The sequence below is a fragment of the Megalobrama amblycephala genome, linkage group LG9 (assembly GCF_018812025.1).
Source record: "Megalobrama amblycephala isolate DHTTF-2021 linkage group LG9, ASM1881202v1, whole genome shotgun sequence".
Lineage (NCBI taxonomy): Eukaryota > Metazoa > Chordata > Actinopteri > Cypriniformes > Xenocyprididae > Megalobrama > Megalobrama amblycephala.
Genome location: NC_063052.1, coordinates 42,596,331 through 42,608,415, shown reverse-complemented (window position 1 = coordinate 42,608,415; position 12,085 = coordinate 42,596,331). Strand labels below are relative to the sequence as shown.

The following is a 12,085-nucleotide window of genomic DNA, read 5'->3' as shown; positions in this document are numbered from 1 at the left end:
CCAAATGTTTCAATATTCACGATTTGGAGGCTAAACTATATTTATTATTTAAACGCTTTTATTGTAGCCTACACAGACTTAAAATGAGCAGTATAGCTTTTTATATTTGGTTGAATGTAGGCTATGTTATTTTGACAGTTTGTGATGTCAAGTTACTAAAACTGATGTGTGTGCGCATGAGGCGCCGACGCGTTCACTTGAATTTTCTTATAAAAGCGGAAACAACTTAAAATACTCAGACATTTATGGTCAAATATATGTAACACCATTCGAATCTGTGAAGGGTTAAATAGGCCTATTATTTTTGTACACTCACAATAAAAACAAAACATTGCTCGTAAAATAAACAAAGAAATTTTCTGCCGTCTCGTTTTCCTTTCTGTGAACTTCTCAAAAATGAACCGACACTCATATTGTCGCATTTTTTCCCCTTTCATTTTGGTAATATGTTAATTACTTAAGTGAAATAATTTTCGCGCATAGACATAGGCTATTTATTCCTTTTGTATAATTTAATCCTTTTTTCTCCGTACACAGAAGCGCGGCAGGTGCGTGATGATGATGAATCCTCATGTTCTGTTGTTTATTCTGCTATTTGTTCATAGGCTAAAACTAACCCCCTGGGATTTTTAATGATTCACAGACATTTATCAAATTTCGTTTAATTCTAATTTAATATAATCTTGTCGGTTAATGAAACGATGATCGTGTCAGTTGAAAGTCAGGGGGAAAAAACAGAAATTATATTGACAAGGCAACAATAATTTTCGTTTAGTTTAAGTTTTTCAAAACATCCACAGAACTGCATACAGTAAATTTTCCCGCTGTTTAAGCCACGAATATTTACAAAATAAAATAATTACAAAGATAATAAAAGATAATAAAATAATTACAAAGATAATAAAAGTTCTATGTTCAATATACGAGAGTTTTTGTTTTGCTGTTGTCCACTAAAGCAGTTGACGCAGAATCGCCAATAGCCCTTAAATAGAAATTGAAAGTAAAATGTTCAGGGCCATTTATAGCTAATTCATTCAAAAGCGAAGGAAAGACAGAAAAAGTGAGGATAGCAAGTAAACTGTGACATATAATAATGTTTACTGTGTTCATAAAAGTGTTTAATTTAAGAGATAAAATCTGCATGGCCATTTATAAGTAAGGAAAACTAAAAAGCCCCCCGATGGTGATACCGTTATTAGGTGTTGCCACCTAGTGGATAGCCTATTTTCTAATATGCCTGCATAGCCTACTGCAAGGAATACGTCTGCTAAATGATTGAATTTAAATGTATAAAACAAAACATTAAAATAAGAAAAAAAAAATGAGTGCAGTAGCCACTGATCTATAATAGAGAATAGTCTATCATTATGTATAGCCTATTGATCGGTGGTAGTATCCCAAAGGATGTCATGCGCTTGGTAACAGATGTAGAGAATTTACATTTTACATTTTAAAAACACAATGACAGCTTAAAAACAGACTTAATTAAATTTACTTAAATTTAAAACTTTTTTTATCTGTGCAAACATATTTCTGTGAAATACGCGTTAGGTTGCACAGAAGAAAGCCGATTTATGACATCTACTGATATAGCGGCAGAGGACTACTATTTTGTTGAACGAACTGAAGATGACGTCACTGGCTCAGATTTGATTGACCAATCGTCTGAAAGGGGTGTGTAATGACCGCCCACATGTGGAAAACGAATTTTGAAGTCGTGTTTCCGTTTTCTATCCGTGACCCGAAAAAAACGAAAATCGAGTCAAAATCTCCTTTTTCCGTTTTTTTTAACAAAGGAAAAAACGGGAAACGACCGTTTTCTCGTTTCTGCGTATTTCATTTCAAATTGGAAAACAAACTATCAAAACGTACACGGACCCTGGTTGACCAATAAGCGGAAAGAGGTGTTTCATTCCCGCCCACATGTAGAGATCAAATATTCAAAGTGCTTATTTGTTTCCAACCCCAGAACGAAAAAAGAAAAATCAAGCCAATTTTTTGTTTTTTTTCATTTTCATTTTTAAAATGAAAAACGAAAAAAAGTGTGGTTTTTCTAATTTTTCTGATTTCAATATCAAATCAAAACATGAATGAACGGAAGATACCCTGATTCAGCAGAAAGGGGCATTTAATTCCCGCCTATGTCTAGAAATCGAATATTCAAGTTTATTCATTTTTCTACCTATGAACGAAAAACGAAAAATCAAGCTAAATTCTCGTTTTTTTTTTTTAAACAAGCTAAAAAACAAAAAAGGAGCCATTTTCTAATTTTTCCACTTTCAATATTAAATCAAAAAACGACTGAACGAAGAATACACGGATTATACACTGCATCTGAAAACGGTAATCTAATCTGTATTTTCATAATAACTGTATGGAAGTACTACTTGTGAAAAGAACAATAATTTTGCTGAACTGGTAGGATAAACCATACTCACCTTGAACTGTGCTATTTTTTTTCCCTCTGGAATTCCCTTGGATCACTCATTGGTTTTTTCCTGTTGAACTGAAACTGAACTAAAATACTGAGTGACATCTGGACATTGAATCAAATTCCTGAACATTTTCTTCATGACTGTGGATACTGATTTTGAACTTGGAAATTTATTCTTGAAACTTGTATACTGATTTTGAAATCTAAATTCCTAAATTGAACTGAAGTGTTGATTGTGAACTGAATTATTGTTATTGTTGCTGTTTATTTGGGTTTATTCATATTATTTTATTTGTCAAAAGATTCAGTTCACTTAATTTACTCAATAATAATACATTTAATTTCCTAGCAATTAATTACCTATGAGTGTGAGTTGTTTTCTTTCTTTAGTTTCTGTTATCAGTTCTATACGATCCAGTGAGTCGAATTAATCTTCTGATATCTGATATTCTGATATCTTGAGTGTATGTTTCTGATCAGACTTAACCAAGTAGCTCCATGAAGACTGAATGAATCATGGACGACACACAGACATTCAGCCATGGAGATTTTTCTCCAGGATGCAGGTACTTAAATCTTCATATGATCTTAGTTTTATAAAGGATACATTTTCTGCACATAACAGGGTGTTGTGGGTGTTTGTCAGGGTTGGTATTGTGATCTGTTGTCTCTATCATATTCTGGTTTGGGATATACAGTAGTTGGACCCACTCAGGATCTTTAAACACAGTCCAAAGACACACAGATACTGTAGACCACTAGATGATATATGACATTATCCTTGGACAGTGTCGTCACTCTTCAACATACTATCTTATGCTTTTTTGATAAACAACCTTCTTATGTGGAATTTATTGATTCTTGTCTTATCTCTATTCTGTTGTCTCTATTTTATTAAAGTCAATTTGAGGGTGACAGATCAATCTCACCGGAGCCCAGCTGTGTGTCCATGAAGAGTGACGTATCTGTGGGAGAGTCAATAAACCTTGAGGGAAAACACACATCAACTGATCTGAGGTATATAGATTGTCCTCTATGTTAAATTTATTTACATGGAAAATTAACTATAGGGTCATTCCGTGTCAAATCAACCAAATTAAGGTTTCCCAGGAATTTTTTTTATTTTGTTAATATTTTTTTCTGAAGACAAACACACTGATGAAAGCCAAAATTGTTTATTAATTTTCATGGACAAATATTTACTGCATGATCCACTATTTTGTACAGGGTTCCCACATGCCTTGAAAGTACTTGATAGTACTTGGATTTCAGACACATGAATTCAAGGCCTGGAAAGTACTTGAAAACAAATATTGGTTCTTGAAAGTGCTTGAATGAAATTTGAAATAAATTTTGTGAAAATTATAACACGCCCCTCTTAGTCCTAGTATATTTGTTTTGGAATATTGTTTTGGAACCAAACAGATATCACCCCCCCCCCCCCCCCCCATAGACTATCATAGTAGGAAAAATAATTACTATGGTAGTCAATGGGGGGCGAGATCTTTTTGTTTATTGACATTCTTCCAAATATCTTTCTTTGTGTTCAGCAGAATAATGAAATTCAAACAGGTTTGGAACAACTTGAAGGTGAATAAATGACAGAATTTTCATTTTTGAGTGAACTAACCCTTTAAAATGTCAAAATTGCATGATTATAAAACCACCATTGTGTCTTATAAAGTCAGAATTGTGAGATATAAATTGCAATTCTGATTTTTTTTTTCTCAGAAGTGCTCATTTATATCTCTCAATTCTGACTTTCTTTTCTCAGAATTGCAAGCTTATATCTATAATATATTGTATATATTCTGACTTTAAGCCATAATTACGATCCATATAATACTTTTTTTTTCACTCAATTGCAAAATGTATTTTTATAATATTCCCTCTATATTATAATGTTTTTTACTCAAGTAATGATTCATAAAAAATGAAAACCAAAATTAGTATGGAATAATTGTTAACATTAGGGATAAGAAAGCTGCAAACGGTTTTAAATTATTTACAAAATGAATGTACAAATGATTCTGTACCTCTTCCAGGTTAAAATGGATGCAAATGCAATACTAGGATTAAAATGTTAAGAATTGTAAGAGGTCTTTCATGACGCTCTGTATGTGATGTGAATTTGATAGGTGCTTGATATAAAATAAACGGTGCTTTAAAAAGTCCTTGAAAGTCCTTGAATCTGGTGTTCATGAAAGAGTGGGAACCCCTGTTTGTAAAGGGCAGTGAAAATTACAATTTTCAATTATCACTTCTTTTTATATGAATGAATAAAGGAACGTTTCTCTACTTGTTCTTCAGACATTCCTCTTTAAATAAGTATTAGCTCTATGCGAAGTAATTCACATTTAGTTTTTGACCACAGAAAATTGGTCAAATTCAGCAATCTGCTCATGAAAAATACTTTTAGTGAAAGTTTTTAGTCAAGATTCTTTTGCTAAAACGCTGCAGAAAACGAGAATGCAGCAAAATACAATTCCTGTTTTTATCTGTCATACAGATGTCTCCTACCGTTTAACTAAACAGGTTTGTGACAACTAAGTTAATGTTTCAGTATGTTTTCTGTCCCAAGGTGTCCAACACGTAGGTGTCTAAATGTAAAAAAATAAATACAAAATAAATAAATACATAAAAATAGCCTGATAAAACATTTGATTTAACCTTTTATATTCATATCCATTTGGGAAAATGATTTACTTTTTTTTGTTGAATATTGGTAAAAATTCTTAGACATCACAACTTTGGCTCTCGGGGACCAAGATTCTCATCTTTGATGACTATTTTGAGTGTTTAAGATTTTTTTACTTTTACAAACTACTACTGTTGCCCAATGGAAATGTATAACTGATCCAAAACAGTACTGTCCAGAACTCCACTGGGGAAGAAATGTAGAGACCAGACCTCTTGGAACTTTAAAGTAAATACCCAGATATAGGGCCTTAAAAATGTAAGATACCAAAAGAAAATTTTGTTAAGAATTGAAAAAGGCTATTAAGATATATTTAATACTTCTTGAGTTACAGGCATGCAAAATTTGATGGTGCTTCAGAGTCCCATTTTTGAACGGTCACCATTGGCATATAATGAAACAAAGACTGCTAAAATCAAATTTTACAAATAGACCTACATATCTCTGTGTCATTTTGATCCCACTCTATTTAATAGTGAATTACTATTAAATGCCAGGAATTAATATTTACTTTCTTCTTCATTTATGAATCTCTTTCACCAGAAAAATAAATCAAAATTAACATGTGTGGCCAGGGACCTCTGGTTAAGGTGACGCAGAATGACATCATATGAATTATTGTCTCTGTTTTCTCTTCTCAATTGAATAGTCTCTGTTCTGTCCATGTTTGTCCATAATTAGTGAACAGTCTATGGACACTCAAGGAACATTTTGGGGAAGACACATGTCATCTAATCTGATCTGTCTAGACATAAAGATAGTTTACTATCACTTTTACTTCTTCAATGTTATAATCGAATAATCTATTCTTTCAGTTGTGATTCTCAACTGGTCCAAAGCACATTTAAATCAAATCTGCTGAAGAAGTTTCAGTGTCTGTTTGAAGGAACAGCAAAGCAGGGAAACCCAACACTCCTGAATGAGATCTACACAGAGCTCTACATCACAGAGAGTGAAAGTGGAGAGATCAATAATGAGCATGAGGTGAGACAGATTGAGACACAATCCAGGAGAGCAGCAACAGAAGACACACCAATCAAATGCAATGACATCTTTAGACCTTTACCTGGACAAGACAAACCCATCAGAACTGTGTTGACAAAGGGAGTCGCTGGCATTGGAAAAACAGTCTCTGTGCAGAGGTTCATTGTGGACTGGGCTGAAGGGAAAGAGAATCAGGACATCCAGCTTATATTTCCACTTCCTTTCAGAGAGATCAACTTGATGAAGGAAAAAACACTCAGTCTTTCAGATCTTCTTCATGTCTTTTTCCCTGAAACAAAAGAAATGGAAATATCCAGTGAAGAGTATAAAGTGTTGTTCATCTTTGATGGTCTCGATGAGTGTCGTGTGTCTCTGGACTTTAAGAGCAAAGTGAAACTGTGTAATATATCTGAATCATCCTCAGTGGATGTGCTTCTGATGAACCTGATTGTGGAAAATCTGCTTCCTTCTGCTCTCATCTGGATCACCTCCAGACCCGCAGCAGCTGATTTCATCCCTTCTGAGTGTGTCCATCGAGTGACAGAGGTACGAGGCTTCAATGAGCCACAGCAAGAGAAATACTTCAGGAAGAGAATCAGTGATCAGAGTCTGGCCAATACAATCATCACACACCTGAAGTCATCAAGGAGCCTCCACATCATGTGCCACATCCCAGTGTTCTGCTGGATCTCAGCCACTTTTCTAGAGAAGATGTTGAGTGAACCAGAGAGAGGAGAGATTCCCAAGACTCTCACTCAGATGTACACACACTTCCTGATCATTCAGACCAATATCAAACATGAGAAGGACCATGAGAAGAAAGCGAAGAATGAAGACATGATTCTCAAACTGGGGAAACTGGCTTTCCAGCAGCTTGTGAAAGGCAACCTGATTTTCTATGAGGAAGACCTGAGAGAATGTGGCATTGATGTGACAGAAGCATCAGTGTACTCAGGATTGTACACTCATATCTTCAGAGAGGAGTTTGGTTTGTATCAGGGGAAAGTCTTCTTCTTTGTTCATCTGAGCATCCAGGAACATCTAGCAGCTCTATATGCTCACCACTCCTTTACAAACAACTGCAAAACACTTAATCCATTATCTGAGCTGCATCAGAGAGCCCTAAAAAAGGCCTTAAAGAGTAAGAATGGACATCTGGACCTTTTCCTGAATTTCCTTCTGGGTCTCTCATTGGAGTCCAATCAGATTCTCTTACGAGAACTACTGACAAAGACAGGAAACTGCTCCTACAACAAACAGGATACAGTTGAGCACATCAAACAGATGATTTGCGAGAATCGCTCTCCAGAGAGATCCATCAATCTGTTCCACTGTCTGAATGAACTGGGTGATGATTCACTGATGCGGAAGATCCAACGTTATCTGAAATCTGGAGAAATAAGACGAACCAATCTCTCCTCTTTACAGTGGTCAGCTCTGATTTATGTGTTGCTGACATCAGAGCAGAGGATGGATGTTTTTGATCTAAAACAGTTTATTGGAGCACAAAATACAGCAAGTGAAGTTCTTCAGAGGCTGCTGCCTGTGGTTAAGGAATCCAGATCTGTTCAGTAAGTCACACTGACAACAATCATTACACTGATAAAACATGATCACATTTATGATTTTAGTCAAGTCAGGCTTTATATATAGAGAACAACCGTAGTTGATCCAAAGTGCTTTACAATAAAAATGAATCAGAGTTTAAAAGAGACAAGAAAAAAACAGTAATAGAAGTAAAAATCAAGTATCAAAATCAAGTATCAAAATCAATCAAAATATACATACATACATACATAATGTAGAACACCAGCTATTCAAAATACATACATACACAGCATCACTTGAACACTAGAAAGTAAAAAAATGTCTTTCAACTGGATTTGAAAGCATCCAGGGATGGAGAGGCCCTGATGTTCAAAGGTAGACTGTTCCAGAGCTTTGGGGCAACTACAGAGAAAGCTCGATCACCATTTGATTTATAACGAGAACTAGGAACAGATAAAAGTAACTGATCACAAGATCTTAAAGGTTCCCTAGAATTTACCTTGGCAAGAGTTCTGTACTTGGAAATGACATACAGGGAGCCTCAAACACCATTGTTTCCTCCTTCTTATGTAAATCTTGTTCGTGCAAAAGACCACAGAAAAACAGGCGAATCTCAACATAACACCAACTGTGACGCAACAGTTGGGATCATTAATATGTAGGCCCCCAATATTTGCATATGCCAGCTCGTATTCTAAGCATTAGGCAAGCCAGTATTAACGTCTGTATTAAGCTAGTATTACATCTTGTGAAATTAAGTTCTAGGCCATCTTTAATGACTTTGAAGCTGTGTATGGCCTAATAAGATCACAAATGTAATCCGGGGCCAAATTTTGCAATGCCTTGTATGCAAAAAAAAAAAAAAGGATCTTAAAGGGATGGTTCACAGTTTTTTTTCTAGGCTTGATTGTGTTAGTGGGGCACAGTTCAAGAGATACATAAACAAACGCACTCCATCCAAGGTGCAGGTCAAGAGAGATAAATCTAAATATATATGAAAGATTTGACTGCACACTCACTTGCAGAAAGTTTTTATTGACCATGCCATACCTTGTTTATACCTTGTCATACCTTGACAACGTTTCGGCACAAAGCCTTTGTCAAGGTATGACAAGGTATAAATCTTGACAAAGACTTTGTGCCGAAATGTTGGGTCAATAAAAACTTTCTGCAAGTGAGTGTGCAGTCAAATCTTTCATATATAATGAGGCACAGTTTAACATGTCTTAATGCTTTGTTTTTAAAAAACGCCGTATTTTTCATATGTTTTACCTCTACAATGCAGTCTCCATTGTCAGTTTGAACAGCCGCTTTGACTTCCTGGTTCTATGATACCACTCCCTCCGAAATACACAATGGGCTCAGATTAGTTACCTGGCCCAGTGTATTGTGATTCGCTCAGAGCCATTAAATATGTTTTTCAATGGCTCTGGATTCGCTGAAGCATCTAGCGCATGTTGTACGGAAACGCCACATCCCTTACCATTACGGGCAATAGTTGCATGCTTTCGGTGGAAATGTAAATAATGGCATCAGTATTGGTCAAAGTGGTCAAAGTGTTTAGATATGCTGTCACTTGTAAATGTTACTGCTTTTTGTTAGCTTTCAATATACGGTTTTATCCTGATTAAAGCTTTACTGTAGCCGAATACATGACTGAGTACCCAGCTAACAAAAAGGAGTTGTCAGAACGTTTTGTTAACATTCTCTTTAAGTTATGGAAACGTTCCCTGTTAGCTGGGTAGTAGCATTTTTGTAAAGGTATCGTTTAATTTATAGCATTAACAACTGTTTGTCTATGAACATAGAAGTGTGTTGGCGTTTGTTGGAGAAATATGCAATAGAATTTAGCTAACTGGCTAGTCAAACTGTGTTGGTCTTTGTTTACATCATTGATGCAACCTAAAAATAGCAACAGAACTATACATTTAAAAGACATGTACAAAAATTTACAAAAGTAAAACATACTTGCAGTTTAGGGCCCATAAACAACAGCTTCTGCTTTTAAAGTGGGAACTGCTTCATCTTTCAGTAATAGCCTTTGTGCAAATCCAGCATTGAACTCATGTCGATTCTGGAAGCTGTCTTCTGCGCCGCATACAGTGTAGACAATATTACTGATTATAATGGGTTCTATTATCTTTTGACGCGTCGCGCGTCCGGTGTTGACAATTCTTCCACTTCCATAATGGGGTGTGTTAAGAGTAACTGAATCTGCTTGGGGAAACATTGGAGCCTATCAGAAAAGCGAGCTGACAGAAGATGGAAGCATGACAAATGCAGTCATGGCGCAGCACAAAGTAAAGACCATGTTCCTGCAGTCTCCACGACTTCACCCAAACCCTTTTCTTTTTTTCCATGAATTTTCTGTAAAAATCATTCCAAACCATATTATCGTAATTTCCTCCTGCCTATCATCCACCATGTTTATTCTGAAGTCTTGAGAGATTTTGCTAGATTTCCCGTGTTCACAGTCAGGACTCTGGATGAAAATCTGTTAGTGTGTGGTATGCTGTTTTTGTCACATCACGGCACACCACACACTATAAGAGCAAAATGGTTAAATCTAGGATTTTTTGTCCTCATGTTTGTGGTCTCTTACATTTTTAAAATCTTATGTGATTTTAAAAATCTGTTAGTGTGTACCCAGCATTAGTGCATGTTCGGGAAATGTCCCACCCCTCCATAACGGCAAGCTCTAGTACTCAGATGTAAACATTAAGAATGGTGTCAATTTCAAACCAATTTGAGCATGATTCAGACTCTGACAATGTTAAAGGTGCTAAAGAGGATGTTTTGTTTTATACATTTTTGCAATATTACTAGAAACTGTCTTTACTAACTGATAAAAGACTATTTATTAGGTGCACTGAAAGGAATAATATTAATATACATCATCTGTGCACGAGGTAGGGCCTTAAAAACATCAGCCAATCGTTTACGCGGCTGCACTCTCCAGTAACTTTCCACACTCTACAGGCGCCGCATGCAATGTTTTTGTCAGGAGACAGGAGTAACAACTGCAGATTATGAGTTACCTGCAGTGAGTCCGACATTATGAATCCAAAAAACACGACACAGCGAATGCCGGTGGTAAACACTCATGTTTCAATACTCGTGCACGAGTTTTGGGAGGCATTCCTTTGAAATGAGCTGTGAAGGAGGGTAACAGTCTTTGGATTCTCAGTCGATGAAAAAATCCTCTCTATCACCTTTAAGGCGAGACACGGCAGGTGAAAACATCGTTTTTTCATGCAGTGGTCAATTTTGAGATTTTGGGCCAGTTTGCTCCCTTAACATGTAAGCTTTCATGTCAAAATAAAAAATATGTCAACATTACACATTAACCCTCAGGGGTCTGAGGATTTTTGGGGCCCTGGAGAAGTTTTGACATGCCCTGACATTTGTGCTTTTTTCAGTTGTTCATAAACATATTAATGGAAAAAGTGTCATTACACTGTATTCAGCACAAACTAGGCTACAATAATATGTGAGGAACATGTATGTACATGTTTGTGTTTTTGAAGGAATAACGTTTATGCGTGGTTATTGAAAAAACAAAAAACTTAAGTCACTGAAATAAGGCCAAAAAAAGTATATTAAATCTGTGTTCATAAGACTTCTAGGTATTGGAGGTTGTAGACTAGAGTTTTTGCTTCAGAATGAAGTAAAAATTATCCTTCCTACTCCTTCATATAAAACAATAGAGAGATTTAAATTTTCTAAGACACTTTTGGTCAAGAAACACAGTATGCGAGGAGGCGGGAATCCTCATGTATAATGGGTGATTCTCACCTGAGAAGACAAAAGAATTGAATAATAATGACCTGAAATGACTTGCATATTAATGAGGCCTTTCAGTCAGGTAGGCTGTGAAAAAACCCTCTGTGATCATAGTGATAACAGGATTAAAGTCCACTCAGGACAAAAAAAACATGATTTTTGTGATCTCATGCATGCACGTATTATTGCACATGATATGAAGAAAATTTTGTATAGGCCTATGTTAAATTACACTACCAGTCAAAAGATTGAACACATTATATTGCCATTATAATGTTTTTAAAAGAAGTCTCAAGTCTCTAAGCAAATAATGGTTTTCTATTTTAATATACTTTCAAATATAATGTATTTCTGTGATGCAAAGCGTCTGAACATTCCTACCTCTAGGGCATTTCATATAGGCTACTATATTTGTTATATTATAGAGCCTAAATGTTGATGTGCAGTTGACAAACTATACATCATTAAAAAGATCTAAGACTCAAGCTTCACATTTTGACTCTTAAAATCTTATATTGACCATAATTTCTTAATATGCTTAAAAGCATACACATTTGGAGAAATATTTATGGATTCTCATATGTTTATATCAATTTTCTATACAGAGATAATATTTATTATTCTATATTTATTGTCAT

The 12,085-nt window shown here is 35.4% G+C and overlaps 1 protein-coding gene across 3 annotated transcripts in view; it reads left to right on the top strand.

Annotated features, from left to right (window-relative positions):
* LOC125276001 (NACHT, LRR and PYD domains-containing protein 12-like) overlaps positions 1 to 12,085 on the top strand; it is a 28,766-nt gene that overhangs the window by 6,274 nt on the left and 10,407 nt on the right. For all 3 annotated transcript variants that reach the window (XM_048203394.1, XM_048203393.1, XM_048203392.1), the window contains 3 exons: positions 2,915 to 3,000; positions 3,335 to 3,451; positions 5,948 to 7,687. In XM_048203394.1, coding sequence (XP_048059351.1) covers positions 2,951 to 3,000; positions 3,335 to 3,451; positions 5,948 to 7,687 — 1,907 coding nt within the window. In that variant the 5' untranslated portion in view covers positions 2,915 to 2,950. The remainder of the gene's footprint in view (positions 1 to 2,914; positions 3,001 to 3,334; positions 3,452 to 5,947; positions 7,688 to 12,085) is intronic.